At 47.7% G+C, this 26,625-nt stretch overlaps 2 protein-coding genes across 2 annotated transcripts in view; both read left to right on the top strand.

Moving 5' to 3' along the window:
- Nucleotides 1-14,068, top strand: part of fam171a1 (family with sequence similarity 171 member A1) — a 47,599-nt gene extending 33,531 nt beyond the window's left edge. The window contains exons 6-9 of the mRNA XM_036539738.1: nt 9,267-9,383; nt 9,618-9,686; nt 10,334-10,448; nt 11,385-14,068. Coding sequence (XP_036395631.1) covers nt 9,267-9,383; nt 9,618-9,686; nt 10,334-10,448; nt 11,385-12,912 — 1,829 coding nt within the window. The 3' untranslated portion in view covers nt 12,913-14,068. The remainder of the gene's footprint in view (nt 1-9,266; nt 9,384-9,617; nt 9,687-10,333; nt 10,449-11,384) is intronic.
- A 2,948-nt stretch (nt 14,069-17,016) lies between these two features.
- nmt2 (N-myristoyltransferase 2) lies at nt 17,017-25,783 on the top strand. Its single transcript, XM_036539325.1, has 12 exons — nt 17,017-17,155; nt 18,415-18,532; nt 18,810-18,954; nt 20,236-20,354; nt 20,974-21,065; nt 22,418-22,534; nt 22,669-22,839; nt 23,197-23,305; nt 23,931-24,101; nt 24,726-24,893; nt 25,043-25,180; nt 25,672-25,783. Exons 1-12 carry the CDS (start codon nt 17,043-17,045, stop codon nt 25,690-25,692), a joined length of 1,482 nt encoding a protein of 493 aa, XP_036395218.1. The 5' UTR covers nt 17,017-17,042; the 3' UTR covers nt 25,693-25,783.
- The last annotated feature ends 842 nt before the right edge of the window (nt 25,784-26,625 follow it).

The raw sequence follows: 26,625 nt of genomic DNA, 5'->3' as shown, positions 1-26,625 counted from the left end.
GCATAGCCAAATGGATTGTGCCTGTTCCCATCAGGAAAAATAAAAGCCAGAGGAGGCTCACTTTTAGTTGCGTATCTCTTCTGATCTGCAGGGTAAAGACTCATCTGAATACTTATCTGAAAAAGCCCATAGAACAATACAGGGGCCAGTGGAATAGCTCATTTACTGGGGACGGGGCTTCCTCAGTCAGATTTCTAGGCAGATGTTTTTTCTATTGTCATCTACTGTCTGTTTTAGACATTTGAAGAAACAGTTTAACATATCAGTTGTATTATGAACCATGGATGACCCGAAAATCATAGTAGAAGTTTTACTTTAAACTAATTCTGTAGTTTTGTAGCTAATTACTTTCAAGACAAAACAACCCATATGCATTTTAGAATTAAAATTCTAGATAAGAGAGCATTTATTTAATTAGGGTGGACTTTTTAAGCTGTTGTGATGGGTAATTTAGATAATGTATGATATTGTTATTCAAAGTTGTTGTATAATTACAGTAAAACGGGCTGCAAACAAATGGCCTCCTAAATTAATAGGTTAGAATTACATCAACTGCCATGGAACTTTTGATTGGTGAGTGGTGAAAACAACATTATTGCCTGGCAAGGATCCAGGGATTCTGTGGACTGTGACTTTGTGTCTGAGGAGAGGAGTCTTTCTGATTTATGGATTGGATGTCAGTCCAGATGCTTTAATGACATCATCTCCATGATAGGGATCGCCCTCGCTCAGGTTTCAGTGTCACGGCAACAGTGGGCTTCTAATTGATGGAACTTCCTCTGCTTGCATTCCTACTGAGGTGAATTGTGCTGAGGGCCTAGGTTGTTGCCTATTTGTGTCAGTGACTTCGGAAAGTGATGGGAGGGATGTGGAGGTCAAAGTGTGACACTGTGTGGGAAGTGGACAATAGAGTGAGGTGTGGAGCTTTGTGAAAGAGATGGGATTGTGCGTGGAACAATGAATTGTGGGTAATGAAGTGTTTGCCCTGTGTGTTGGATGTGTGATGCAGTATTAGTGTGAGGCCTGGGGGATTGAAGTGCAGTGACAGGCACATGATTGTATAGTTTACTGTGTGAAGGTTTAATATTGAAGAATCTGCAGTCTCCTGGTGATAAAGGGCTGTGTGGTAGTGTCAGCAGAGTATCTGTGACACTGTTTGCCAGAGACAGTCAGACCCTAAGGCAGCATTGAAAATAAGTGGGGGCACAGGGTGAATTTGACCCAGAAAATTCCAAGTAGCCATCCAAGTGATCAAATTGATAATAATCTCTTCATTTCATTTAAGGAACTTGTCGGTTTGTTACCAAACCAGATGTAGAGACTCCTTCTATTGCATTCGTGGCACCATCAGTACTTACTGGTCAGTGAATGTCTCAGACTCAAGGACTTGAAAGTCATTTCAAATGTGATTACCTGATAACTTCATTGCTCCCTGCAACACTCTTGAATAGTATCAGGGCATGCAAATTCCTAGCTAACCATACCAGAGTGCAGAAATCGTATTTGTACCTATTTCTTTACATGGGAATTCCTCCCCCTGTAACTATCTAACTAACTACAGAGCGTCTTTCTTACAAACTTTAGAATCCATAGTGACATGCAGAGAGGATGGCTGTTGAATGTCCCTGGCTCTTGCTAGATTAATGAACTTGAAATTAGCTTGACATGATTTTCCAGCTTTGATAATTGTGTGCTTCATAACTGTGTAACTAGATTGTCATAAACATTTATACGTGACAGAAAGCTATGAGGTTAATTAAGATTTCAGCTCTACCAACAAGCGAGCTTCCCAGCTGAGAATCTGGTGATTTAATTATTTCGGTAATGGTGAAAATTCTAGTAGCTATTGGCACTTAGCAAGCAATTCAATGCAGAAATGTCTGTGTGAGTCCCAGAGAGAGTACCCGTTAGTGAGCACTGATTGCCTTGTTTATTTGAAATTTCATTGTACCTCCTCAAAAGTTCAACAGCCGTAATGTTGTTGCTTTTCATCCATCTATTTTAGGCCTATTTATAGTTACTATTTGCTTCGCAGATACCCATTTAGGGTGACTTGCAGCATTCAAATATTATATCTGTACAGATGGGTGTGGAGTGCCTGACTCAGAGATACAGCTGTAAAATTGTAGTACCACCCTTCTTGTCACAAGCCCCTTGCTATGACTGGGGTCCAGGATTTGTGGGTGGGGTCCACACGCTGGGAGGTGGAGTCCAGGCATTGGGGTGTGGTCTACATTTTTGTGAGTGGAGTCTCTAGGCTGGAAGGTTAGGTCCAGGTCTTTGTGGGTGGGGTCCAGGTTTTTGTGGGTGGTGTCCTGGTTACACAAGGTGTGGCAAGCAGGCCTTGGGATGAAGTGCAGTGTGCTTGCTGGGAGGTCAGCACTCTGTGGAGCAATGAGGGGTTTGGGGGTGCGGGCAGAGAGAGAGAGCTGGCCCCAGGTGCCGCCCATCTCTGTGGGCCACAGAGGAAGACCCCATTAACACTTCGTTAGGTACGCATACCAGCCGCTCCCCCTGTCTCCAGGTTTGAGTTTCCACCTCCAGGCCCCGGATTTATGGGCCTGGACTTTACAAGCAGCCCTGCATGTGTGTCTGGGGTGGAAGAATGCAATCCAAAACATTCGGAACAGCTCCGTTGCTCGGCCGACTGAATCTGTGGATATTTTGGGAGCTCCGACGCCCACAGGGCTGCTACGTGTTCTCTGCCTCTTTAATCGGAGTGAGCTGCGGCTAACACAAGCGGAGCGAAATTGTTTGGCCCGTCAGCATTTGTCATGGTGATCAGCATCATGTAGCCTCTTTTTTTTTTTTTTTTTTTTTTGAAAGAATTTTTGAGGCCATTGCATCACAGCCCAACATGTCTTTTTAATTATGGCTTTAAAGGACACTGTCGCTTTTTCCAGTTGTCGAAAGCCATCAATCAGCGAAACCCTGACCGCCGATCCACCGCCCCCAGACGGCTCTCCTGCCCCAGCAGGCCAGAGCAGGGACTCAGGAATGCAGACTTCATGCTGCGGAGCCTGGGTGGCAGTTGGACCATCTGCCTAATGAGGTCACACCTACTGGGAGCCATCAGGCCAATGACATGAGTCCTCAAGTCCTGCATGAGCTCCAAAATCTGTGCTCCTCCCCCCAGTCCTGACCCTTTCTGGCTCCACACATTTTTCATCCATTTCCCACCCATACAATCTGATGCTGGTGTCTCTGGACTGCTCAGATTGGTACCTACACTGACTTGTTTGGTTGAACTGTCACAAAGAGCAAAAAAATGCTTGGAAAGGAAGTAAAAAAATGGATGCAGCGAAAGCCCTTAATTTATGGTGAGCTGCGCACTGCGACGGTGGCTTGGGCTCGTCTCAGATGATAGCAGTTTGTCATGCATATGGACAGCCGCGCGGATTGGCCTCGTAACCTGCATATTACCGTATGTATCTGCACAGAGCGGCACACCAGGACGGGCTATATGCTTTCGCTAGGCGCAGCTGTGGCTGTCCAACATGTCGACGGGTGACAATGAGATCTCGGCAGTAAATCACACGGCTTTTATGACCCATATAACTGGTCTGGACGCTTTGGTTCACTGCCTCTCTGCGGTTCCTTAGTCTGAGAGCTGACAGGCGATTCGCGTTTAATGCCTCACAAATTCGCTAAGACAGTAGAGTTCAGTATCCACTGCTGCAGATGACCCGGCATTACTATACTACACCTAAGCCCCTGCGTTGGTGTGCTCATTACATGAATTACATGGTGGGGTTTGGTCGTCTCTGTGGGAGGTTCTCTTGTTTCAGGTGGAGTTTCAGTTCTTCACAAAGGGTTATGCAAGATGTTTGCATCTGGCACCCAAATATGTGAACAGAGTCCAGTTTGGTTATTGTTTTTTAATCAGCGTGAATTTGAGCTCTCGTATAGAAGCAGTGTTGGAAATTACATGCATTTTGTGAATCTAATGCCATTGGGTATACGACAGCAGTGAAGACCTCCGCGTAATGCCTCATCCAAAGGGTGGTGTCTCCTACATTACAGTGTCCCCATCACTGCAGTGGGCTGTAGTTTTTTATTTGATTTATTTATTATTATTGGCATTTAGCAGACACTCTTATCCAGAGCACCTTACATCAGTTACAGGTTTTTACAATGTTATCCATTTATGCAGCTGGATATTCTACTGAGGCAGTTGTGCGTTAAGTACCTTGCCCAAGGGGACAGCAGCAGTGTGCCTGTGGGGAATGGAACCAGCAACCTTAACCACATGCTACACTAATTTGTCCAGAGGGAAGACTGCCCCCTACAGGCCTGGCAGTGCTAGCTCCATAAGCAGCCCGGTGTTCCTGGTCTTTCCATGGAAGTGCTACCCAAGCCTAGATGCACTGTGCTTCAGCCCCAGGCAGGAGAAAGTTACAGGGTGGGAAGGCTGCCGGCAGCAGGCTGATCCCAGCACACCCACGGCTCTGCTGTAGAAGCCAGGTGATCTCTCTTCTGGGGAATGTAAGGCTCCTTTGCAGATAGAAGGCAGCTGTAGGATTGTGTGGGTCTTTCAGAACATCCAATCACGTCAGGCGTTGCGTACAAGACCAGGGACCTGTCAGCCAATGGGAGAGAGCTGTTGCTGAAGGTTTTCACAGCAGAGGAGGAAAACATGGGCCTGCAGCATGCCGAAATGCGTGTATAAAGGACGTGTGGGATGTCTCAGCCGAATGTGGGCTTTTACGACCGCTGCAGCTTCTTTGAGGAAAGTTCACTTCCAAGCCTACGGAGGATTTTCATTGTTTACAAAAGTGAGAAATCCGATTCCTTCCCTTCAGGCCGCAGCTGGTGAGATGAGTCATTTGACATTAACAGGGCTGTAGATTCAGATACCGCATCTATGATCTCTTTCACTCACTCGCACGCCGCTCCGGCGCTTGTAAACTGTCGATTGGAGAGAGAAAATCCAGAGCTTACTGCTCCTAAGAGCTCCAGGATACTGGCAACATGGGTGTTTGCCTGAGCTCTTGAGCCAGGCTCCACGGCTCTTTGTCCTTTTCAGAAGTGGGGCTGAAAGAGGACTCCTTCTGGCTGGTATGTTGAGAACGCCGCCCCTCGCCCACACACACACACACACACACACATTTCCTCACACTCACCCACACCCTCTTACACTCACAAAATCACACTCACACACATGCTATATCACTCAAACACACACAACACACACACACAAACACACACATTCTCTCTTTCTCACACATACACACGCACACACTACCCCATATCCCATCTCTTATGCTCACACATACACAGACACTCCAAGAGCACAAGTGGGAGGCCGGCTCCAGATCTCCAACCTGGCTCTCTGGCGGGCCCCCGCACAGCGGGCGCCCCTCTCGCCCCGTACTCTCCCCACCCCCCCCTCCCTGCCCGCCGGCCGCTCTCCTCGCGGGAGGACCTGCTCGATGATGAAACTCTCCCCGAGCCCCGGTTTGTGTCAGCGTAAACACAGCTGTGAGGACGGCTTTCCCCTCAGCGCTCCGCTCTGCAGGTCTCCCTCCTCCCCACAGAAGCGGCCGCCATACAGGTTCCCCCTCTGCCTTACCTCGCGTGTTTACACAGACACGCTGCACGGGGAAGAATAGCCCCATACAGGCCACGCCAGGCAGACACGATCTCGCTCTCTCACGGTCGGCTGCCGTTTACTCACTGCTCTTCTCTTTGAGATTTAGACCGAGGACAGAAAGAGCGCTTCCTTATCACGCTGCTAAGGATACAGTGGAGGAGTGAAGGTGCTTAGTTTCATAACACAGTACGAGAGCACCGCAGGGTGCAGTACAGGGAGCGCTGCTTGGCGCGTTGCTGCTGTTTTTAATCACTGTGAATCTCTTTTCTTGCTTTACTAACATGGAGGTTAGTCCCTGGCATGGTGATGGCAGCACAGTGTGTCTCTGATCTGAGACGGGGCCTGTAGGGCTATCACAGGACTATCATAGGGCCGCTCCATGCAGGTCCTGGGGGGGTCACAGAGTCTGCGTGCTCTGATCTCAGCGCGGCGCTGAGCCACCTGATTCCGCTGATCTTTGTCTAGACTGACCGTATTTAGTTTCCTTCCCCAGTTCTGAGCGTGTTTGCGGTTGAAGCTGAAAAACCTGCTGGACTGTAGCCTTCCAGGAACTGGTTGGAGTTTAAAGAATCGTTTTCTCCATCAGAGACCAAAAGCTCTAGAAGATTCTAAAGGCCCTGTTTAAAGAGGACCTAAGGTTACATGTTACTCGTTAAATCATAAACATGATAAATCCATTATGAAGTAATTTGAGCTTTAAATGGATGGAATTCTTCTCAAGGAAAGTCAATAAGTATTTGAAAAGGGCCCTCCGGGGAAAGTGTTTAGCTGGACACAGCAAGGTCGCACCAAGTGCGAGGAATGCTTACAGATGCTAGAATTTTCCAGCCAGACACTTTCTCTGGGTCATATTTGAGAGGTGCCTAGTAGGTGCCTTTTGAGAGCCAAACCCAAATGACGCGTAGAGCTTCACTTTGTTGAGGGGGGGTGGTGTGGAGGTGGGGGGTGAGGGGGAGTCGAAGTTGGAGGTCAAACACACCCACATAAAGGAATCCCAGCTGCCCCGGTCCGACATGCCCCCGGCAGCAACACCCTCCGAGGCACGACCAGGGAAGAGACCGCGCCCCTGCCCCGGGGGGGTTAACGGCGGAAGACTGCTTTAATCACCGAGCGCAACTGTTCGGGAAGCACGTGATCCTCCACGACCCCAACCATTTCAGCGCAGAGCCAGCCTTCAGGAGCGGTCTCAGGACGCCTCTGTTTGTCGAACGCGTCACCAGGCAACCCAGGAAAAAACAGAGGCCTGTAATATGATCCCCGCAATGAAGAATCTGAAATATCTCCAGCAATTGTTGGATATTTTGAACCGATCGTTCTCTTGTCACAGCAAGGGCCGTGTTTTGAACCCGCTGTTGTTTTCTGGCCTACAAATGGACCACTAGTTAAATAGCAGGGATCGTAAAACAGGTTACTCTAGTATAAAACACACAGTATTTCTATTGTCCCTGTATGCTGTTGAGCGCTGTATCAGTCACAGAAGAAAGGTTGCGTGTTTAAGTAGCTTTACATGCCCTATGTCAATCTTTTAAACTTGTCAATAGAATAGGTTTTGTGTTAAGCTCTCAGCCAGTTGATGTTGTGTTTAAAAGTACAGTATGTAAACATGCCATGGCCTTGACTTTGAGCTGGTGCCACACTGCCAGCGGTGAGCCATTGTGCAAGACCGTGGGAAGAGCTCCTTTAAATGTCAAGCACATCAGTAGCAGCTGTGCCCTGTGTAACCTCACAGACGTGTGCTATCTCTCGTCCCCGAAGCCGGTGCCGGCGCAGGGAGAGGTCTGACGGTGAGCCGCGTGGTACACCTTGCGTCTCTCCGTTTTCCTCTCCGGCCGCGGTCGAGCGCGGCCCCACCGATCCCGCCGCCGTTCCGCTCCGCGACAGATTTACGCCGCCCGCCCGTCAGCGTCCCGGCCGGCGGGCGCTTCCGGAATCGATGGGCCCGGCTGGCCCCGCCGCGTCCTGCTCCATGTGGCCCAGCCGGAGAGGGAGAGAGGGAGAAAGGGAACCTGCTGAGTCACCACCAGCCTCTCTCAGGAAGCCAGCTCCTCTCCGTCAGGGCTGAGGAGAGCGTGCGTCGAGCACATCACGGTGCCTGTCACTCTCTCTCTCGCTCCCTCTCTCTGCCCACGCCACAGACTACAGCAGAAAGCAGAGATTCTGGGGCTGGTGTGGAAATGTCACCTCTCTTTTTTTGATGCAGTCCTGAAAGACTCACTCACTCAACCCATCACCCTTGTGGTAGACCAGTACTCATGTTACATATAACATAGGTCAAGTATGAATGTCAAAAACGAGGTTGTGTGTTGTTAAATTATTTTAAAATGATTTAAAAATCTTCATATACAGAACATACATCAGTTTCCCACGTATTTACTCTAAAATCAGTGTAAATCCATACTGTAAAACCCTATGGATGATGTGAGTTGCTGTGCGTATATTTCTTCTGTTAATGTTAACAGTAATAATGCTGAAATGCTGTTATAATCTGTGTTTCAGGATCTCAATATAAACACAGATATGCAAATGTAAATGTAAAACTAAACCCTGTGTTGCCATTGGCTAAGAGATAATGGTCACAGAATGTTTTTGCTCTGCTGAGATTGAATGTTGTGGAAGGGCAGGATTCTCTCATAGTGTGAGTGACACTGTTTACCTGCTGCCACCTAGTGGTTGAACTTAGAAAGGCACCAGCAGAGACGCTGTGATAAGGACAAATAAAAACCCCATTTTAATCATTGGTGGAAATGGGGGGGGGGGGGGGGTGGGAGAGGGGTCAAACTAGGTAATTGTGTGGTCTTACATGGCAGTCTCCACTGAGTTAATGAATACATAAAAGCATTCAGTTGCATCGTAAACCAGAGCAAAGAGTATTGACATTGTTGTTGTTTTCTCCTTACCTGTCCTTCTTGATGATTACCTCTTACCACATCAAACCGATGTTTAACTCCCAGACCCTTATAAAACGAGTATTCATCCAGCGGTTTCTGGCAATGCGCTGTTTCCTACATTAGGTCACCCTTTTGTCTGCTGTTCTGGGGTCAGTTGAATGTAAATGTATCTCTTTTGAGAAAATTGAAGTCAGATGGCCGTACCACCAGCTTACCAGCACGGCACGCTGCAGGAATGTCCAGGCTCTCGTCTGCGGAGCCCGGGCCAGCTGTGTCTGGTTTGCATCTCCCCTTTTGCTGAAGCTGCTGCAGCCTGTGTCTGAAAGCAGATCTATTTAAACGCGCTGATCTCTCCTGACCGCACTAACTGTCCCTGGGCCTGTTCTTAAGCATCAGTTCTGGTCGGGACATGCACAGATTCACTGATATTTATCCTATCTGGATGGGCCTGAAGGCAGGCACAGAGAATGAGATGAGACCGTACAGATGATATAAAGATAAGTCATTCGGTGCCTGTCTTGCTCAGAATTGATCCTTGTAAACGCTCCTAGAGTTTTTGCTCAGGACATGTACGTATTCGTTCATCTTTGTCCTGCCTGGATGGGCTAATGGCTGGCACAGACAGTGGGGAAAAGACCATGCAGATGACATAACGATAACTGAGGCCGTGCCGAGTTTATCGCCGTGACTTAAGCCTTGAGCGCTCGGAACTATGGGATAAGGAGGGCGGGGCGCGACTCATGGGGGGACATCCAGAGCTCTGACCAGGCGTTTGGCTGTTTCAGGGACCTGGTTGAAGAGCAGCCTGGGCTACGTGCAGAAGCAGGCGGGACAGCTCACTCTCACCTACATCGCACCCCAGCTGGGCTACTGGGTCGCCGCGATGTACCCTCTCACCACAGGTAAAGTAATGCGTACCAACGTACTCTGTGCCATGCGGGGCCGGTGAATGGGGGGAGGAAAAAAATGACTCATGCGCTGTCTAAATGCTCCCAAGTGATCTGATGTGCAAAAAGGAGCGATGTCTCAACCTACACGGACTCCGTCAGGTTCTTTTGTCTGCTTGGTTTGTTTTTTGGTGTGGAACCCCCCTCATGAGACACACTCATCCTTTTTCTCTTCTGTTTGCTTCCCAGCCGTTCCCCCAATTAACGGCACGCAGGAGGAGGAGAAGAGAGGCGTGGCAGGCAGCGGGGACACCTCAGGCACGTGCTCACTGCTCAGAGGAACACAGAAAAACACATTCTGCTTTATTATTGCTTTTCGTGGTCAGCCTTTGCTGGTGTTAAAAATGCAGTCGTCAGCCAGCGGTATCAAGATGAGTCAGTTTTTTTTTTTTTTTGCCTTCCTCTTCTTTCCCATTCTAATGTTCCATTAACGCTAAGCTGAAGTGGGCGTCCTGCCACAGTTGCACTTTACTGCAGATATTTAGATTTATTTATATATTTAGTTATTTTTAGCGGCGGCTGCGTGTTACAGTGCCGCGGTGCAGCGGAGGAGCTGTCTGAAGCTCCTCTCCTGTCTCGGCTCCTGTCACGTTGAGAGACAGCGGGAGGATGTGGCGGATGTGGTGTTCGTTGTAGTTTGCTGCCAAGCGGGTCCTGCAGCTTCATCGCTTACTGGGTGTGGAGGCAGCAGTCGCTAGATGGTGGCTGCGGGGTCGTAACCCGAGGGGACACATGCTTTGTCCCAGAGTGCTCAACCTGAAATCCTCCAATGCAAGTCCAGCCATCACTATGATTTAGAAGCTGGTCTCAGTATAGTATGTGAGATGTGGATTGTGGACAAGGCTGGGAGTATGCCCGGCGTTGTTGGCCACTCAGTGTCTGACCCCTGACCCCTGTCGTTGCAGGTTCAGTGGTGGCGAAGGACATCAGCACCTATCACACGGTCTTCCTTTTGGCCATTCTCGGGGGCATCGCTGTGATCCTCCTCTTCCTGCTCTGCCTGCTGCTCTACTACTGCAGGTGTGTGGCCACACCCACCTCACCATGACAACACCCCGCCCCCTGCCTCTGATCAATTTCTTAATTGGCTCCAGCAGAGTCCACATCACTGGGGATTCAGGCCCGGTCACACTGAGTAACAGTGATTATAATCTGTAGCGGTAACAATCTATTGCTGGCTGGCAGTCATGCCAGAGAAAGATTTTTCATCAGACTCACTTGTCAATCAGTTCTTTTAAAGTACACAATCGTTATCATGGGCCTCCATAAAAATAACTGCTTTGAGACTGATGATAAGGTTATTGAGTGCTAATATTTTTGAGGTAGTTTTTATGGTTAGCTTTGTGTAGTGACCATTTCTAAGGTTTGAACATTTTTATCACTGTAGTTATCATTGTTTTCAGCATGACCAGGGCTTTACACTACAGAGAATAGCAGTCTTATCTTGCCATGTAAAGGCAGGTGAATTTTGTCTTGCAGGCATTAAGTGTCATCTTTGTTTTATAACTGTCATGCTTTCTGTTTTATTCAGATATAATTCATTTACTGATGACTCCTTTCCTTTGACTCCTTTGACTGTCCGTGTATACACACGAACACCCACAGTGGAGTTGAATGAATTCAGTCAATTCAGGAATCCAAAATCATTTATTTCCCATTAAGTGGTTTCAATTAATGAACTGAATTTCAATTCTGCTCCTCAACTGACTGAATTGAAACGGAATTAACCCTGACTGTCATCCAAAGTATTGTGCCAATGTACATAATTTTTACCTGGTGAGAAAATTCTGTTTTGCCGCATAGACATACAAAAAACCCTAATGTTCATCAGCAGTACATGTGAAGAGAAATGATGCACAGCGATAAAAAATAGCATTCAACCAAATTAAGTCTTAGACTGCATAATGGTTAACGGCCAGGGCAGGAGGTCTGACTGCGGCTTGGTCTCTCTGTCAGGAGGAAGTGCCTGAAGCCACGGCAACACCACCGTAAGCTGCAGCTGTCCTCGGCGCTGGACGGCTCCAAGAGGGACCAGGCCACCTCCATGTCCCACCTCAACCTGATCAGCGAGGTGCACCTGGAGCTGGTGTCGACCAGCGCCGAGCCGGACATGCGCACGCCCATGCTCAAGCCGTCCTACGACGACTCGTCCCGCGAGGACCTGCTGTCCCGGCACGAGCCGGCCGACAGGGGCCGGGGCTCGCTCAACAACCTCACGTCCCGCGCCAGCCTGCTCAAGGACTACCACAAATCGGTGGAGACGTTCCCGCTGAAGGAGCCCTCGGAGGGCTACGAGTCGCCCGCCCGCAATGACTGCCGGGCCAGCTACAGCTCCGCCTCCTCCCAGCAGCTGCTGGAAAAGAGGGACCAGCAGGTGCAGGCGTCCGTTGGCCGCCTGTCCGCCGACAGCAAAGGCAGCGTCCACGAGGCCGGCTACCAGCCTCCGGGGACGCCCGACAAGGGCCAGCCGGCGGACAGGAGGCCAGCGGACTACCTGCTGTCCCGGTCGGTGGACCACCTGGAGAGGCCCACCTCCTTCCCCCGACCCGGGCAGCTCCTCTGCTGCAGCTCCGTGGACCAGATGACGGAGGGCGCCTACAGGAAGGTGCGCCCCACGCTGGTCATCCCCGCTCACTACATGAAGCTGCCCGGGGAGCACCCGTACGCCGGCCAGCCGCTGCTCCTGCAGACGGACCAGCAGAGCGACCTAGAGACCATCCAGGCCGAGCTCTCCGCATCCCATCAGCCCCTGGGGCCGCAGGGCTCCGAGCCCCTCCGCCTGGGCTCCTGCGACGCGTCCCAGCATGCCCTGCAGGACCCGCAGGACGGCGAGTGGACGCTGCAGACCACCTCCATGCCCGAGTCCCTCTCCATCCCGGCGTCCCTCAGCGAGGCGGGGCTGGTGCAGATGAACGGCGAGGACCAGCTCCTGGCCGAGAAGACCCTGATGGAGCTGCGCGGCGGCAAGCCCCTGCCGCACCCGCGGGCGTGGTTCGTGTCCCTCGACGGGCGCTCCAACGCACACATCCGCCACTCCTACATCGACCTGCAGCGGGCTGGCCGCAACGGCAGCAACGACGCCAGCCTGGACTCCGGCGTGGACATGAACGAGCCCAAGCTGACACGCCGGGCGCGGGAGCGCAAGGCCCCGCCCACCACCGCCTACACCCAGTTGGTGTACGTGGACGACGTGGGGACGAACGGCAGCGAGAACGGGACGCCCGAGTGCAGTCCCGAGGACAATGCCCTGGGGCCCCTGCTGCACGAGGCCCCGGGCCCCGAGGAGGAGGAGGAGGAAGAGGAGGCCCCTTCGCCCCTCCGGGACGCGGTATTCAGGACTGAGCACGCCCAGGCACACCTCTGCCTTCCCAGCAGCCCCCCCGACGACGCTCCTGGCCATGATGACAGCGGGGAGGACGAGAACAAAAAGAGTCCCTGGCAGAAACGAGAGGAGAGACCGCTGCTGGCCTTCAATCTCAAATGAGCAGCTCTCGACCCCTGAATCCTGACCTCCAACCCCTGACCATTTGACATGGACAGAACATGGGAAAAAGTTGCCAAATATGGCATTCAGAGAGTGCTGGCGAGAGAAAAACAAGCTGTCTCTAAGCAAAAAAAAAAAGAACATTTATGCACAACTGCTATGCCTTTTTTGTAACTGTACAGACAAGCAAAAACGAGCTGTGGGTTGAAAGAGGAAAGGACTCATAGCTTTATATTTGTGTAAGCTGCAGCTTCATTGGATAATGTGACATACCCTCCTTGTGACATTCATTAGCGCACAGGTGGTATCATTTGGACATTGACCACACAGAAACGGAACACAAAGTGAGCGTGAGGCTTCATTTCAAAGGGGTTCAATATTGTAACTCGAAGCTACGTGTTACTTTAAAAGATGGCTATGCATTGCTTTTATACAGCAGTATCCTGTTGCTTACGATGCCTTTTTTTTTGTCATTTTCACAAGTAACTTTTGCGATTTTAGTTGTGAACATTTTAAAACTATGAGTATTTTACGTGTAGTAGTTTTTACGTTGCTTTTAATTTTCTTTCTACCTTGCCTTAGAGTGAGAGGGAGATCGAAACGTGACGCACGCCTTTTTACCTGAAACCAAACCAAACGCTGTGTACTGTCGGTCCTCGAGAATCTACTTCCACGTCTTCCAAGTGCCTTGTTAAACGCTGATCTTTCCAGACTTCCAGATGAGGTCCCCCTCACCTCTCTCTCTCCATCCACAATGAGCCCAATGCACCCTCACTGCTTCTCCTGGACTGCATGCAGTAAACCAGCTAGTGACTTCTTCCTTTCCCAGCGTTGCCCTGTACGTCTCCACCCCTCCCAGTCTTCTGTCGTAAATGTGGACTCCGTTTGGCGCTAGCTAGACTAGAACGTGTATGAAGACGATAGTGGACTGTACATTATTTTTGTTTTATTTTTTTTCTTTTGCGTGCGTGCTTCGAGCCTGTGTCAGCTCTCGACTCTGTGCGCCTCGTCTCTCAACGGCGTGCTAATGTATAGTTCCTAAGTGTGAAAGCTACGTTTGTGAATGGCACCATCATTTTTCTTTCTTTACCATGGTAAACTGTGCTGGGAGAAGTATACTCCACTCTGAATGTTTAAATCGGTTGCTTGTATAATACTTGAGGCTTATTAACTGAATAAACTGAAGTGGATGAAATGCAGTCTGTCCTGAGCCGCTCCTCAGTGCTGAATCTTCTTTGAACCTTAAGTTTCGACACAGTGACTCACAAGACACTACACAAAATACTTGTACCTGATTCTATTTGTGTGGAGACCGGATGGCTATAAAAATGTCATTTGTTCATGAAATGGTCCATTCCATATTACTTTGCCATATTGAATGCTGGGCTCATAAACAAAGCACTCAACACTAGCTTTATATTATGTTACATTAGCTTAGCAGATGCTCTTATCCAGAGGGACTTGCATAGCTTACAGTTATACATGCTGTTCATTTATACAGAGGGATATTTTCTGAGGAAATTCAGGTTAGATACCAGAGCAGAGAATCAGCCAGGCATCCTTTGGGTTACAAACCCTGATCATTACCACTATGCCATACAAGTGCCTTGTTTTATACCTGACAGTGTCCTAACAATGTCCTTGGTGATGTCTTTTTGCACATAATTGAAACTTTGAAGAGATAAAACTTTTTTTGTCATAATGTGTTCCTTTCCCCCTCTTAAACAATGAATACAATAAGGAAGGTACAATGGACAGCATGGTAAGTGTCTAGCATCTGTCAGCTGGACAAACACTGATTTTCTTTCAGTGTTATGAAAAGAGCTATATTGCTACGTTGCTCAGTGAGATGCAATAAAACCAACGAATGGCCTCCTCCCTGAAAAAGTGGTGGGCTGAAATAAATGCAAACAGAAAGAGGCATCTAGTCACTGTAGCACAACAAGAAAACACCCACAAGCAAAAATGATGGACGCTTGCCAGTATGCAACCAAGTCAATGCAAGCGGCTGTTTCAAACATCTTAAATCTGTATGATTGTTTTCTAATGCTAATGTTTTATTTGTGATACGCCGAGGACAGGTTATATTGGTAATCAAGGGCAGACAGATATTTATAAGTGCTCCAAAAGTAACCACTCAATTACAACTTGAATGACATTAACTTATGACCCAGATCTGGTTGCACACAACCACTTCAGAATTCACTTGTACACTGTGATTAAAAGATTACTCAGTCTCCAGAATCTTTAGTGAACACGCCTATAATCACCAGAGACATAAATCAGATGAATTATCCACATAACAAACCTTACTCCGTAAAGACATACAGCACCAAAAGAGGTTTGACATACATGTAGTCTAATGTATCAAAATAAGCACAGCTGCCTGGGAAGTCCTTCATCTCATGAGTCTGTGTTCTACAGTGGTCATTTAAATACCACCATTATTATATTTAAGCTTTTATATATACTGGTTTGTTTTTTGTTTTGTTGCTGGCAAGAGCCCATTTTTAGGAAACAGTACTGTTGGCTGTAATAAGAAACGTGCTTTCACTATTTAAAAAAAAAGTCTTTGTCTCCAGCGCACGTTAAACACAAGAAATTGGACTGAGAATACAGTAGCATGAGGTGAACAAACACAACCACACATCTTCAGCCAGAAGATATAAAGGTCTCTGACACCTCTGTCTGGAAATGCTTTGTAAAATAATGATTAAATAATGATTAATAATCATGATTAATAATGATTAAAGATTAAGCATTGAATAATTTTGGTTTGCTTTTTTTGTCACACGGTAGAATTCTTGGATTGTAAAGGGACCCCAGATGGTTTACTGTCTGCAACTAATCTGCCTCTGAAAGGGTATCTTTCCCTCACTCACCTGAGCAAGTGACCAGCTGCCTTAAAGTAACATCAATACTTTTTTCACAGCTAAAAAAAGTCACTTATGAAGGGATCGTGCAAGGCAATCATATCCTCTTTGCAATTTTTGTTTGTGGGAAGGAGAAAAAAAGACATTTGTGGGACACACTGACAGCCCCTCCAAAACCCTTTTTAGCTGAGGCCATCAGCCTTTATTCACACCCGAAGTTTCTTTGATGCCCACGCAGCGTCAGACAGTGGACCCCTCTGAAGTCCTCTCCTTCAAAGGCCATGTCCTGCTGCTGCCACCAGCACAGGGCTGTCAAAAAGAAAATCCTACATACAGTAAAGGCTTGTTCCTCTGGGTACCATTGCTGGGGCACAGTTTGCAGGCATAAAACCGCCAATGCAGCAGTTTGAATCTGCAGCAGCTGGAGGATAAGCGCTGTGTGTGTGTGTGTGTGTGTGTGTGTGTGTGTGTGTGTGTGTGTGTGTGTGTGTGTGTGTGTGTGTGTGTGTGTGTGTGTGTGTGTGTGTGTGGTGGGTGGGGGCTAAGAGTGCTGATCCAAGGAATCTTTAATGATCCATTATGATCCCTTAATGGCCATTTAAATTTTTGTCACAGAAATTATGACAAAACTCCTCTGTGTCTTCCTCTGCCCTGTGTGTCATTGTAAACTGGGTAATATATAGATATACTGCTTATATAGAAATTTGAATATGGACAAAGACTTGCAATGCATCATGGACTGTGTGTGTAACCTTTGGAGCCGTCTGGATAACAGATAAGAGTCAGTCCCAGCTATCCCAAGTGCACTGTGATGGCAGCTGCATTTCAGAACAAAGCATGTTTTAATCCTGGCAGATAGTGTCAAATTAAGTTCTAATAACTTTGATTTCCCACCTTGCCAGTTTATTCTAGAAACATGATTGCTGAAGTCATGTCTGGAGATTTCTGAAACTTTCAGCTGAGAACATGTGAGCATGATGTTGACAGTTATCTGACTCAGTAAAGACATGCAGATTCAGAATGCTTATGTGGGTCATAATATCATCTGACGCAGTTAACCCGATATTTTAGCGCCCTGGTTTCATATTGATTGGCAGCTCCCGGTTCTCACGTCTTCATCCTCATCTTGCCGCTCTCCGCAATATTGTTTCGAGGAGGACGGCATGTAGAGGGCGCTGTTTCTGTCCTTATTCTCTTTGTGTTCTTTTTAATTCCTCCCTGTCTCCCGTATTACAATTTTTTTCAGCATTTCTATCCATGATGGCGGAGGACAGCGAATCTGCAGCCAGCCAGCAGAGTCTGGAATTGGACGATCAGGATACTTGTGGCATAGATGGAGACAACGAAGAGGAAAATGAGCACATGCAAGGGTAAGCTGCGAAAAAGCAGACATCACCACTATGCAGCGCGGCGCGCACCCTGTCTGTGACTGACAGCCGAAGGTGTAGAAGAGAAAAGCGCTGCATGCAGTTCGCTCCCTGGCTAACGTTAGCTAGCTCGCTACCAAGCTGTCTAGCTGAAGGCCCGCCACCGATGTTTCTGAATGATATCCCGTTTAAATGCTTTTCTGAGAGAGAGTACAGACGTATGTTGCTAGACAGCGGGCCGTTTATGTCGCTAAGATATCTAGCCAATTCTGCGATGTGGAGGTGGCCGCGATGATAGGTCGGTTAGTTGTATCATGCTAGCTAAATGCATGGAGGAGAATTAATGGTTGTCGCTAGGTATAGCCAGCTAGCGCTTAGTTGCTAACACCGATTGTGTTTTGGTTCACGTGAGAACTTGTAAGGTTGCTTTTACCGACAGCAAATGAAAAGGAAGGATGCTATGTCTAGTGAGCACGTTGACCTCACTCGATGCTGACGGTAAAGGAAATGACAGTCCAATGTTATAAATACCTGCAGTCTGTTGTCAGGCAGACCATCGCCGCACTTGGAAACGCTCGCAATATCAGAGATCCATGTGGCATTATTTGTATATTTCTTGCTTGCGGACCGTAGTATCCTAGCTACCTAGCGAGATTATATAATACTACTACTGCGCTGTAGCCAGCTGACTTGGTCAGAATTTGTGGCTACAGTTTTCAGTTCTGTTGTAAAAACGCCTTTGAATTCGATTATCTATAGATTTAGCAAGCCATTACCCAGCTGCCTATAATTTATGTGAAAGAGTAATGAACTGACGTTATTGAAATGACGAGGTTTAAGATTATAGATTTGCTAGCTAGCTAGCTACGTTATCGTTATCCTTTGTGAATAAAAAGAATACGTGGCACATTATTGGTACCTGACTGTATAGCCAGCGAATGTTAGGTACATGTTCTGCTTTAAGATGAAGAGCACTGGCGCATTACATTTAGCTTTTATTGTAACTGGAGTCGTGAAGTCAGCTGAATACTTAAGCACTGAAAATGTCAGAATATGAAGACTTTACGTCGCTAGTTCGGTGCAATTTACAATTTAGCATTTGTGCAGTAAGCAGTCATTTTGTATGGACTAGACTGGATTGATCTCTCCTCTAACCCTACTGTGAATGGACTGCAAATGGAGAAACAAGTAGTCCCGCTCATAGGTGCAGCTAAATAAGAGTTGATTATGAGTTAAATGAGTTAAAATGAGCATATCTCCAGGAGTCCGGGCGGAGACCTGGGGGCCAAGAAGAAGAAGAAGAAGCAAAAGAGAAAGAAGGAGAAACCAAGCTCAGGAGGCACCAAGTCTGACTCGGCCTCTGACTCCCAGGAAATAAAGGTGCCGTGAGCTCAACTGCCACTGTGAATATAACGATTATGCTAATTACAGCTTTAGACTTTGTTCAGATCACTCGCAGGTAGATAAAAGAGAACGAATTGTTAAGAGATTGTTCAGTCTTGTTTAATATTATTTCAAACAATGGGGTGCTAGTAAAAACACTCTCTATAAAAAAAATAATACACGGGTACTATCATATCACAACAAGCGTTTTGGTGTGAGAAGGACAGGCATGTTGTCACCTCAGACGTCTTCCTGTTGCCCCCCTTGCGGTCAGAACCCAGCCATCCCCATGCAGAAGCTGCAGGACATCCAGCGGGCCATGGAACTGCTGTCCACGTGTCAGGGTCCCGCCAAGAACATCGACGAGGCCACCAAGCACAAGTACCAGTTCTGGGACACTCAGCCCGTCCCAAAACTCAGTAAGTGGCCCCAAGAGAGAAATGTGAGATTAAAGGAGGATTTGAACAGTATATTCATCATCAGACGCTATCCTTTTAAAAATAATTATAGGCTGAATGTGTAAAAGGCATTTTACTTCCTCTGCTTGGAAAGAAACCATCTTCCATTGGCCTGCTGTGGTCAGTCACACTGCTCCATTTCCTGTTTCAGTCCTTGAGTGTTGAAGGGCCTTCGTTTTTGTTGGGCCTTAGTCAAGAGAAGGCGTTGTTGTGTTTCGATATTGAGTCAGCACACCTGTGGTGATTGTTATTGAGCTGCTAATAGAATGGGACCTGAGTGACAGGAACCTACACATGTGTGGCATTTAGCTGCCAGAACTAGCTCTTCTAAATCCACTGCAGGTCTGGTGAATCAGTCTTTCTCAGCTTTGGTCTAGGAAAGTTAAAATCCTACAGGTTTTCTAGTTCTGAAATACAACCAGTCTCTCATAGCTGAGGGGGGGGATGAATTAGGTCTGTCAGTACAATGACAGACAATACAATTAGCTGGTTTAAACACATGGTTAACCTTAATCTTTCAAATCTATGCGTTGTCTTTAACTGCTACAGTAGGAAACCACACAGATTTTTTTTGGTTTCATGACCATCTCTATGGTTATCAAAGTGTCATAAGATCTCAGAATGTGTGGAGTTTATTGCATTTGAATGGAGAGAAGAGACTCGTGTTACTCCTGCTGAGGTTTGGAAGCAGGGAGCAGCAATGCTGAGGAGGTCCCTGTCTCTTTTGGCCCTGTAAAAATATAACTGTATTGGATTGGTCTAAGATAGCCAGCTGCATTGCATTGCAATTGTAAAAATGCTGACTTGTTGCAAGCACTTAAAGTGCCAGAATCAACTTGCATCTGTGGGAATTCTCTGCTCCTGAGACAATTTAGTACATCTCGTTTGCATGCCAGATAAAGTGTTGAGAAGTATAAGAGTAAGAACAAAGTGTAAGTGTAAGAAACAGCTTACAAAGGGTTTAATTCTCTTTTTATGTGCCTGGCTAGAATTGAGTTTCGGTGACAGTGTGGTCATCTAGGACCTAGGTCTGTGTTTGCCCTGTGGTGGAGAGAGTCCTACAGGAAGGTCTGGAGAGCCTGACCTCATCGCCTTACCAGCTTGGAGTGGGGGCGGCTTTTCTGCCCGGTGACAGATTAGTCAGAGAGTGTCATGGCATCAGATTGCTCCCTTGGCGGGAATACCAGCCCCTGGGGTCGCGGGCCTTGCCATGCGCTGACTGGGGCCGGCTTTGTGTTCCAGACGAGGTCGTCACCACCCACGGCCCCATCGAGCCGGACAAGGAGAACATCCGCCAGGACCCCTACTCCTTGCCCCAGGGCTTCATGTGGGACACACTGGACCTCAGTAACGCCGAAGTGGTGAGTTCCCCTATGGGGGGGGGGGGGGGGGGGGGGGGGAGTTGCCCCTCATGGGGACTTGGGACAGCTGACAGAATGGATTAGGGAGGATGGGTGCCGTTAAGTAACAGCCCCCAAAAGCCATGCTGCGAAGTTGAGTCAATAAGGAAAATGCGTTTTCCTGTGGCTGTGGCCTTGGCCGCTTTCAGCACATTTTTATTCTGAGAGCTGGAGAAGTGCTTATTCAGTCGCATCTATCGACACTCTGCTTCTGTTCCACGTCAGTTCCCTCAGTCGAGCATTGAAACATGCAAATCCAGAAACAAAGTTTTGAATGCAGAGACCTAAAATGTCAGTAGTTAGGCAAACCCAGAGTCTCTGGTGTTGAAGCCGTGATGGCCGTGCGGTTTTTAAGGAGCTACAGCACAGCCAGTGTCGGCTGCTCTGGTGTCTGTCTGTGGTTTAAAAATGGGCTTAAGCCGGCCCACGCTGGCTTTTCCAAGGGCCGCCCATCGTAGCCGTTCCAGGCTCAGGGAACATAGTCCAGCTCCATCAGCAGTCTTGACAGTTGGGCCAGACCAGTTCATTCAGTAAAAGCCAGGTCTCTCTCTCTCTCTCTCTCTCTCCCCCCCCTTCACAGCTGAAGGAGCTGTACACGCTGCTGAATGAGAACTACGTGGAGGACGATGACAACATGTTCAGATTTGACTACTCGCCCAATTTTCTGAAATGGTAAGAACCTCCCAGCTGGCAGCGGTGCGCTTCTGTCCGCGCCTGGCTGCTGATTGCTGACAGTCTGAGACTCTGTATGCCGAGAGTGTAGCACAGGGTGGTGACACGCACCCCAGTGGTGATGTCATAGGCCCCGAGCCGTCAGCGTCTCTGTCCGCTCGCCCAGCTGCAGGGTGCTGCAGAGCAGAGCTGCCCCTTCCCGATCCAGGAGGCTTATTTTACGCCCGAGCAATTAAGCACTCCGTTCAGCTCATTGCCGCCTTAATTGAACCAATTAAACCACCCCCTCGCTTCTTCTGAGATGAATGTCATGTTAAGCGTTTTGAGAAAGCTGGACCGCGGCTGTCTGGGAAGCGGTGTAACCCTAGCTCTCACCCAAATCGATGGAACGTCTGAGACCAATCACAGGAAACGATCCGTTTCTCAGCCATCGGCACGCTGCCCTGATGAGGTCCCCTCGGTTGGCAGCGTAGTACCTGACAAGACTCTTATTTTGGCAGGTGGGGGGGTCAGTTTGTTCGTGTACAATGATGAGCTGCTGGGCGGCCGGGACTCCCTGTGGCGGTGCAGAGCCAGCAAGGTCTGAGCGCGCTCTCCAGAGGCGTAGCGACGGTTTCGCAAGGCTGCTCCTCCTGTCAGCGGTGCCCTTTTTATGTGCCCCAGCGGCCGAGCGAATGCTATTTCCTTAGGAACCGGGGCGCCTCTGTCTGCTTTTCTTCTCCTGGGTGGTATTCTTCCAGGACACGAAGATGGATGAAGGAGTAATTAAATTTTAATTGCGCCCGAGGTCCGCTTGGATTAAAAGCTTATGCCATCGATCTGCCCGTAGTTTGAAAACGTTTGGGTAGGGGTAAGGCGCTGAGCGGGAGGCTGTGCGGCTGACCTGTCTCTCCACCGGACTATAAATACCTGACTGGGACAGCGGCGCACTGTCGGCACGCCTTTAAACTTCAGCGTTTCCTCCGTGAGGAGTCTGTGTGACCGGCGGTGCGTTTCAGCTGATTAGTCTGCACACGCTGATTCTTCGACGTCTTAGGCACCGGTGGAGTTGGTCTCGGAGAGGATTAGGAGTGCATCATTATAGGTACAAAGAGGCTATATTCTTATCACCGCAAAGCGATCTTTTTAATGCCCGTGTACGTCTTTATCGTCTGTTCTAAAATAATTTGAAATGCCAAGCAGATAGCAGTCGAGCATTCTTTTGAAATGAATGCATTAACATAAAGAGGATTGTGGCGCCGTGTAGTTTTGTGTTTCTGCCCTGCCTCTGGATAATTTTGTGTGTGCGTTTTGTGTGTGTGCATGTGCGTGTGCGTGTGCGTGTGCGTGTGTGTGTGTGTGCTCTCTCTCAGGGCCCTGCGGCCACCAGGCTGGCTGCCACACTGGCACTGCGGAGTGAGGGTCTCCTCCAATAAGAAACTGGTGGGCTTCATCAGTGCCATCCCTGCCCACATCCACATCTATGACACGTAAGACACAGTTTGGGGGGTGGGACGGGGGTGGGGCCAGAGTCCGCTACTCAGCCCCACTGAATCTGAAATGAACTTCTGAAATCTGAAGGGAATTGACCATCCAGCTGATTGTCCCCTGTGTCCCTGTCTAGTTTGAAAAAGATGGTGGAGATCAACTTCCTGTGCGTCCACAAGAAGCTGCGGTCAAAGCGCGTGGCCCCGGTGCTGATCCGAGAGATCACCAGGCGGGTCAACCTGGAGGGGATATTCCAGGCCGTGTACACGGCCGGAGTGGTTCTGCCCAAACCAGTGTCCACCTGCAGGTACCGCTGCCTGTCCTGGGCCTGGGGCTCTCTCTCTCTCTCTCTCTCTCTCTCTCTCTCTCTCTCTCTCTCTCTCTCTCTCTCTCTCTCTCTCTCTCTCTCTCTCTCTCTCTCTCCCCCCCCCCTGTTCAGATTCTCTCTTTTTCCCTCTCTGTCTGATTTACTTTTTACTGCATTGTCCTTTAACTAACCCTGTAACAGGATGCTGTTTCAGGGTTTTTTCATTCTTTCATTCTTTTTGAATTTCATTCTTCTCTGTAGTTTAATGTGGACCCCTTTGTTTTAGGATCAGTTTATTAAAGGTGTATAAATAACAAATCAGCATGGAATTTCTCTCTTCTGTGTGTGTGTTTACAGGTACTGGCATCGATCTCTCAATCCAAGGAAACTGGTTGAAGTCAAATTTTCCCATTTGAGCAGAAATATGACTTTACAAAGAACAATGAAGCTCTATAGATTACCTGATGTAAGTGCTTGAATTGAGTAGTGCCTTTGTACTTCAGCCTACTAGGATCATTAAAATTGTTTTCTCTTTCTGTTCTAATTAGTTTGATTTAACCATAGATCTTGATAATATGTCTAAGCTATAACACTTTAATGTGATGAACACTCTTATTTGAATTCATTATTACTGGCTTTTCGATGATGCTGCATTGCAGGCGTGTTGGTCTAAAACTGAAGATACGCACACTCACTGGTCAGTCAGAAAAAAACTGACTGACCATCACTCGTAGCCACCTTAGTGTGACCCACACGTTGTCTATAGTCGCCCACTCTTGATGACGGTTGTTCCCCCATTCAACATGCAGAATTTTCAAAGATATTTATCTAAGATTGTGAACAGACCTTGATCAGCTATACCATTGGAGCACCTTAACTGCATGTGTGTATCCACAATTTAAGAGCCAGTATGTGTCACTCCAGTATCTTCCAGCAGAGGGCACCAGATAGCTCTGTTGCACAGGTAGCACTTGTCCTTAGAAATATGTTTGAATCTCAGAGGGTGCTTTTCAGTTCCCTTGTCCTTTTGCGTTTGCTTGCTGTGTGTGGGTGACAAATGGCAGAAAGTGAATCCGCAACTTTCCCTCCAGACCACTAAGACGCCAGGCCTCCGCGCCATGGAGAAGCGGGACGTGAAGCAGGTCACGGAGCTGCTGGACAAGTACCTGAAGCAGTTTCACCTCCGGCCGGTCATGGGCGAGGAGGAGGTGTCCCATTGGTTCTTGCCACAAGAGAACATCATAGACACTTATGTTGTGGAGGTAATGTTGCTTCGGTTGTTTTGCTTATTCTGTGGCTGAGTAAGTGTTGCTTTGCGGCACTGCTGAGCTCCATTCATCCCCAGCAGGTTTTCCATCTCTCATTAAACCGCTAACTCTCACAACCACAGCGGGAAGCTAAGTCACCCGGATCAAGATTCAAGATTGAAATAAGGTGTTTAAGAGCCTGGCAGAAACAAAAGGCTTGAGCAACATAGCATTCGTAAAGCCCTGTCACACCACTTTCAGTAGAGGGGAAAAAAAAATCATAAAATATTATGGGCACACAATGCATGAGACTTCAGTTCATCTGCAGCACCAGCACAATTAGCAGCTTTTTACAGAGAAGTTTTATTGCGTCTGTTGTGAGAGAGCGTTTCATTGAGGGGGAGTTGGATGGGTTCTTGTATTGCTAAAACCTCAAGTGCAATCTGTCAGACAGGGAGACAGTCTGAGAGAGACAGAGAGGAAGTGGAAGATGGCAATTGCAGACAGCTGCTTTTTATAGTAAGGAGCACCACAGAGCTCCGTACGTATGTTCTGTCGCATTTGTGGTGTTTTTCTGTTCAGATGCTCGTGTTTTAGAGTGCTTGATCCGTTCTGATTGTGTGCCTCTCTGCGCCACAGGGTCCGGGCGGAGTTCTGACGGATTTCACGAGCTTCTACACCCTCCCGTCCACCGTCATGCACCACCCAATACACAAGAGCTTGAAAGCGGCATACTCCTTCTACAACGTTCACACGGAGACTCCCCTGATGGACCTGATGAACGACGCCCTCATCCTGGCCAAACTGGTACGGAGGGGGAGGGGGGTGTTGGCGGGAGCGCCCTCTTGTGGGCGGGAGAGTGAGAGGCGCCACACCCATACCACTTGGGCTCAGAGGATTTCTGTAATGTCCGAGACGAGGGTTCGCTAAGCCCTTTTTGTTTTCTCCTTCAACAGAAAGGCTTTGACGTGTTCAACGCACTGGACCTCATGGAGAACAAGACATTCCTGGAAAAGCTCAAGTTCGGTATAGGGGACGGGAACCTGCAGTATTACCTGTACAATTGGAAATGCCCATCTATGGACCCTGAAAAGGTAGGACAGCTGTGTAGGATACATATATCTTTTTAAAATCTTTTATCTTTTTAAATGGGTGATGAGAGTGACAGGGCTCTATTTTAGTGTTGATAAATACAGTTGTCATTGAACAAACCATTCTCATTTGTCATTGTGACAACGGAAATGATAAGCTATCTCAAGATACATTCTGTCAGCAGAACAAGGTGTAGATGGAAATTAGGGTATATTTCACACTTGGGGGTATTTTTTCATGCCAGGTATTATAAAACCATGGAATATCCTAACAGGATTCAAATTACAAGCAGAAGCGCTTGGAGTATTCAAAATATACTCTACTTTGTGGGCAGAATGACAAACCTAGCTGAATGAATCGTTCCCATATTTAAACCTCTTGTATTCTTATGTGTATATTCCTATTTTCACCACAGTGTATGAGGTTAAATGAGGACCACGGGTCCTTTTGCCTTTGACTGTGCATTTATATTAAGCATTTGCTGTTGTTTCAGGTTGGGCTCGTGCTCCAGTAACCAGTTTTGTTTACAGTCGCTGCTAAGTCGGAGATAGACTGCGGCTTCCGATCTCTGAACCTGGACTTGCTGTGGAGAGGCAGTCCGAAGAGAAAAAAAAAAAACACAGGAAAAAAAAAAAAAACAATCAAAAGTGAATGGAAGGCATCACTTCAAACTGTTCTCCTAGGTCTTGTTTATTTAATATGAGAACATTAATTCAGATCATGCAGAGGTGATGGCTCTCTTAACCATTTACATCCTGAATGTGAAATCATATATCCGCTCGAGACTGACTTTCATGAATCTGTTTTTGTCCATCCAATAAAGAAATGGAGTTTCCTTCATTGTTTTAAACACACACGTACAGCGCACGCACACACAGACACACATACAACACATTCACAAACACACAGCACACCTAAGTGTTAGGAGAGAGATGGTTGTTTTTAAGAAAAAAAAAAATCCAAAATGTATGATTTCTTTTTGTACTACAAAGGTGCATTGGTGTGTGTACGTTTGAGAAAGCAAAATTTAGTTCTGTACATTAATGCCAGATATTTATTGATGTTTTGTGTTGTTTACCTGGGGAGGGGGAGGGGGGACAGAAAGTCCAAAGTATTTTCTTTAGAACTACCTTTGATGTCTCAAACTTTGGAATTCCAACAGGAAGTCAGTTGGAGAGATGGGAAGTGTGTACATTTCAGGAAGAATGTATGGATTTTTTTTGAAGCACAATATGTTCTGAAATGAGCCAACCATTGTCCGGGTGTTTTTAGAGATTTTTTTGCCTTTCTGCTTTGATGAAAGGGGTTGTTTGAGATCAGTAGGAATCAGAATCTCCAAATTTTAACAATGTCCATCATGGCTTTTTCCTTTACTTACTAGCGTTTGCATAGCCAACAGCAAACGCTCTTTTTGAGCACTTCGCTGTAGTACTCCACAGTTCTGATA

This window comes from Megalops cyprinoides, chromosome 10, assembly GCF_013368585.1.
Source record: "Megalops cyprinoides isolate fMegCyp1 chromosome 10, fMegCyp1.pri, whole genome shotgun sequence".
Taxonomy (NCBI): Eukaryota; Metazoa; Chordata; class Actinopteri; order Elopiformes; family Megalopidae; genus Megalops; species Megalops cyprinoides.
The sequence above is the reverse complement of the archived record's forward strand: the minus strand, read 5'-3'. Positions and strand labels throughout refer to the sequence as shown.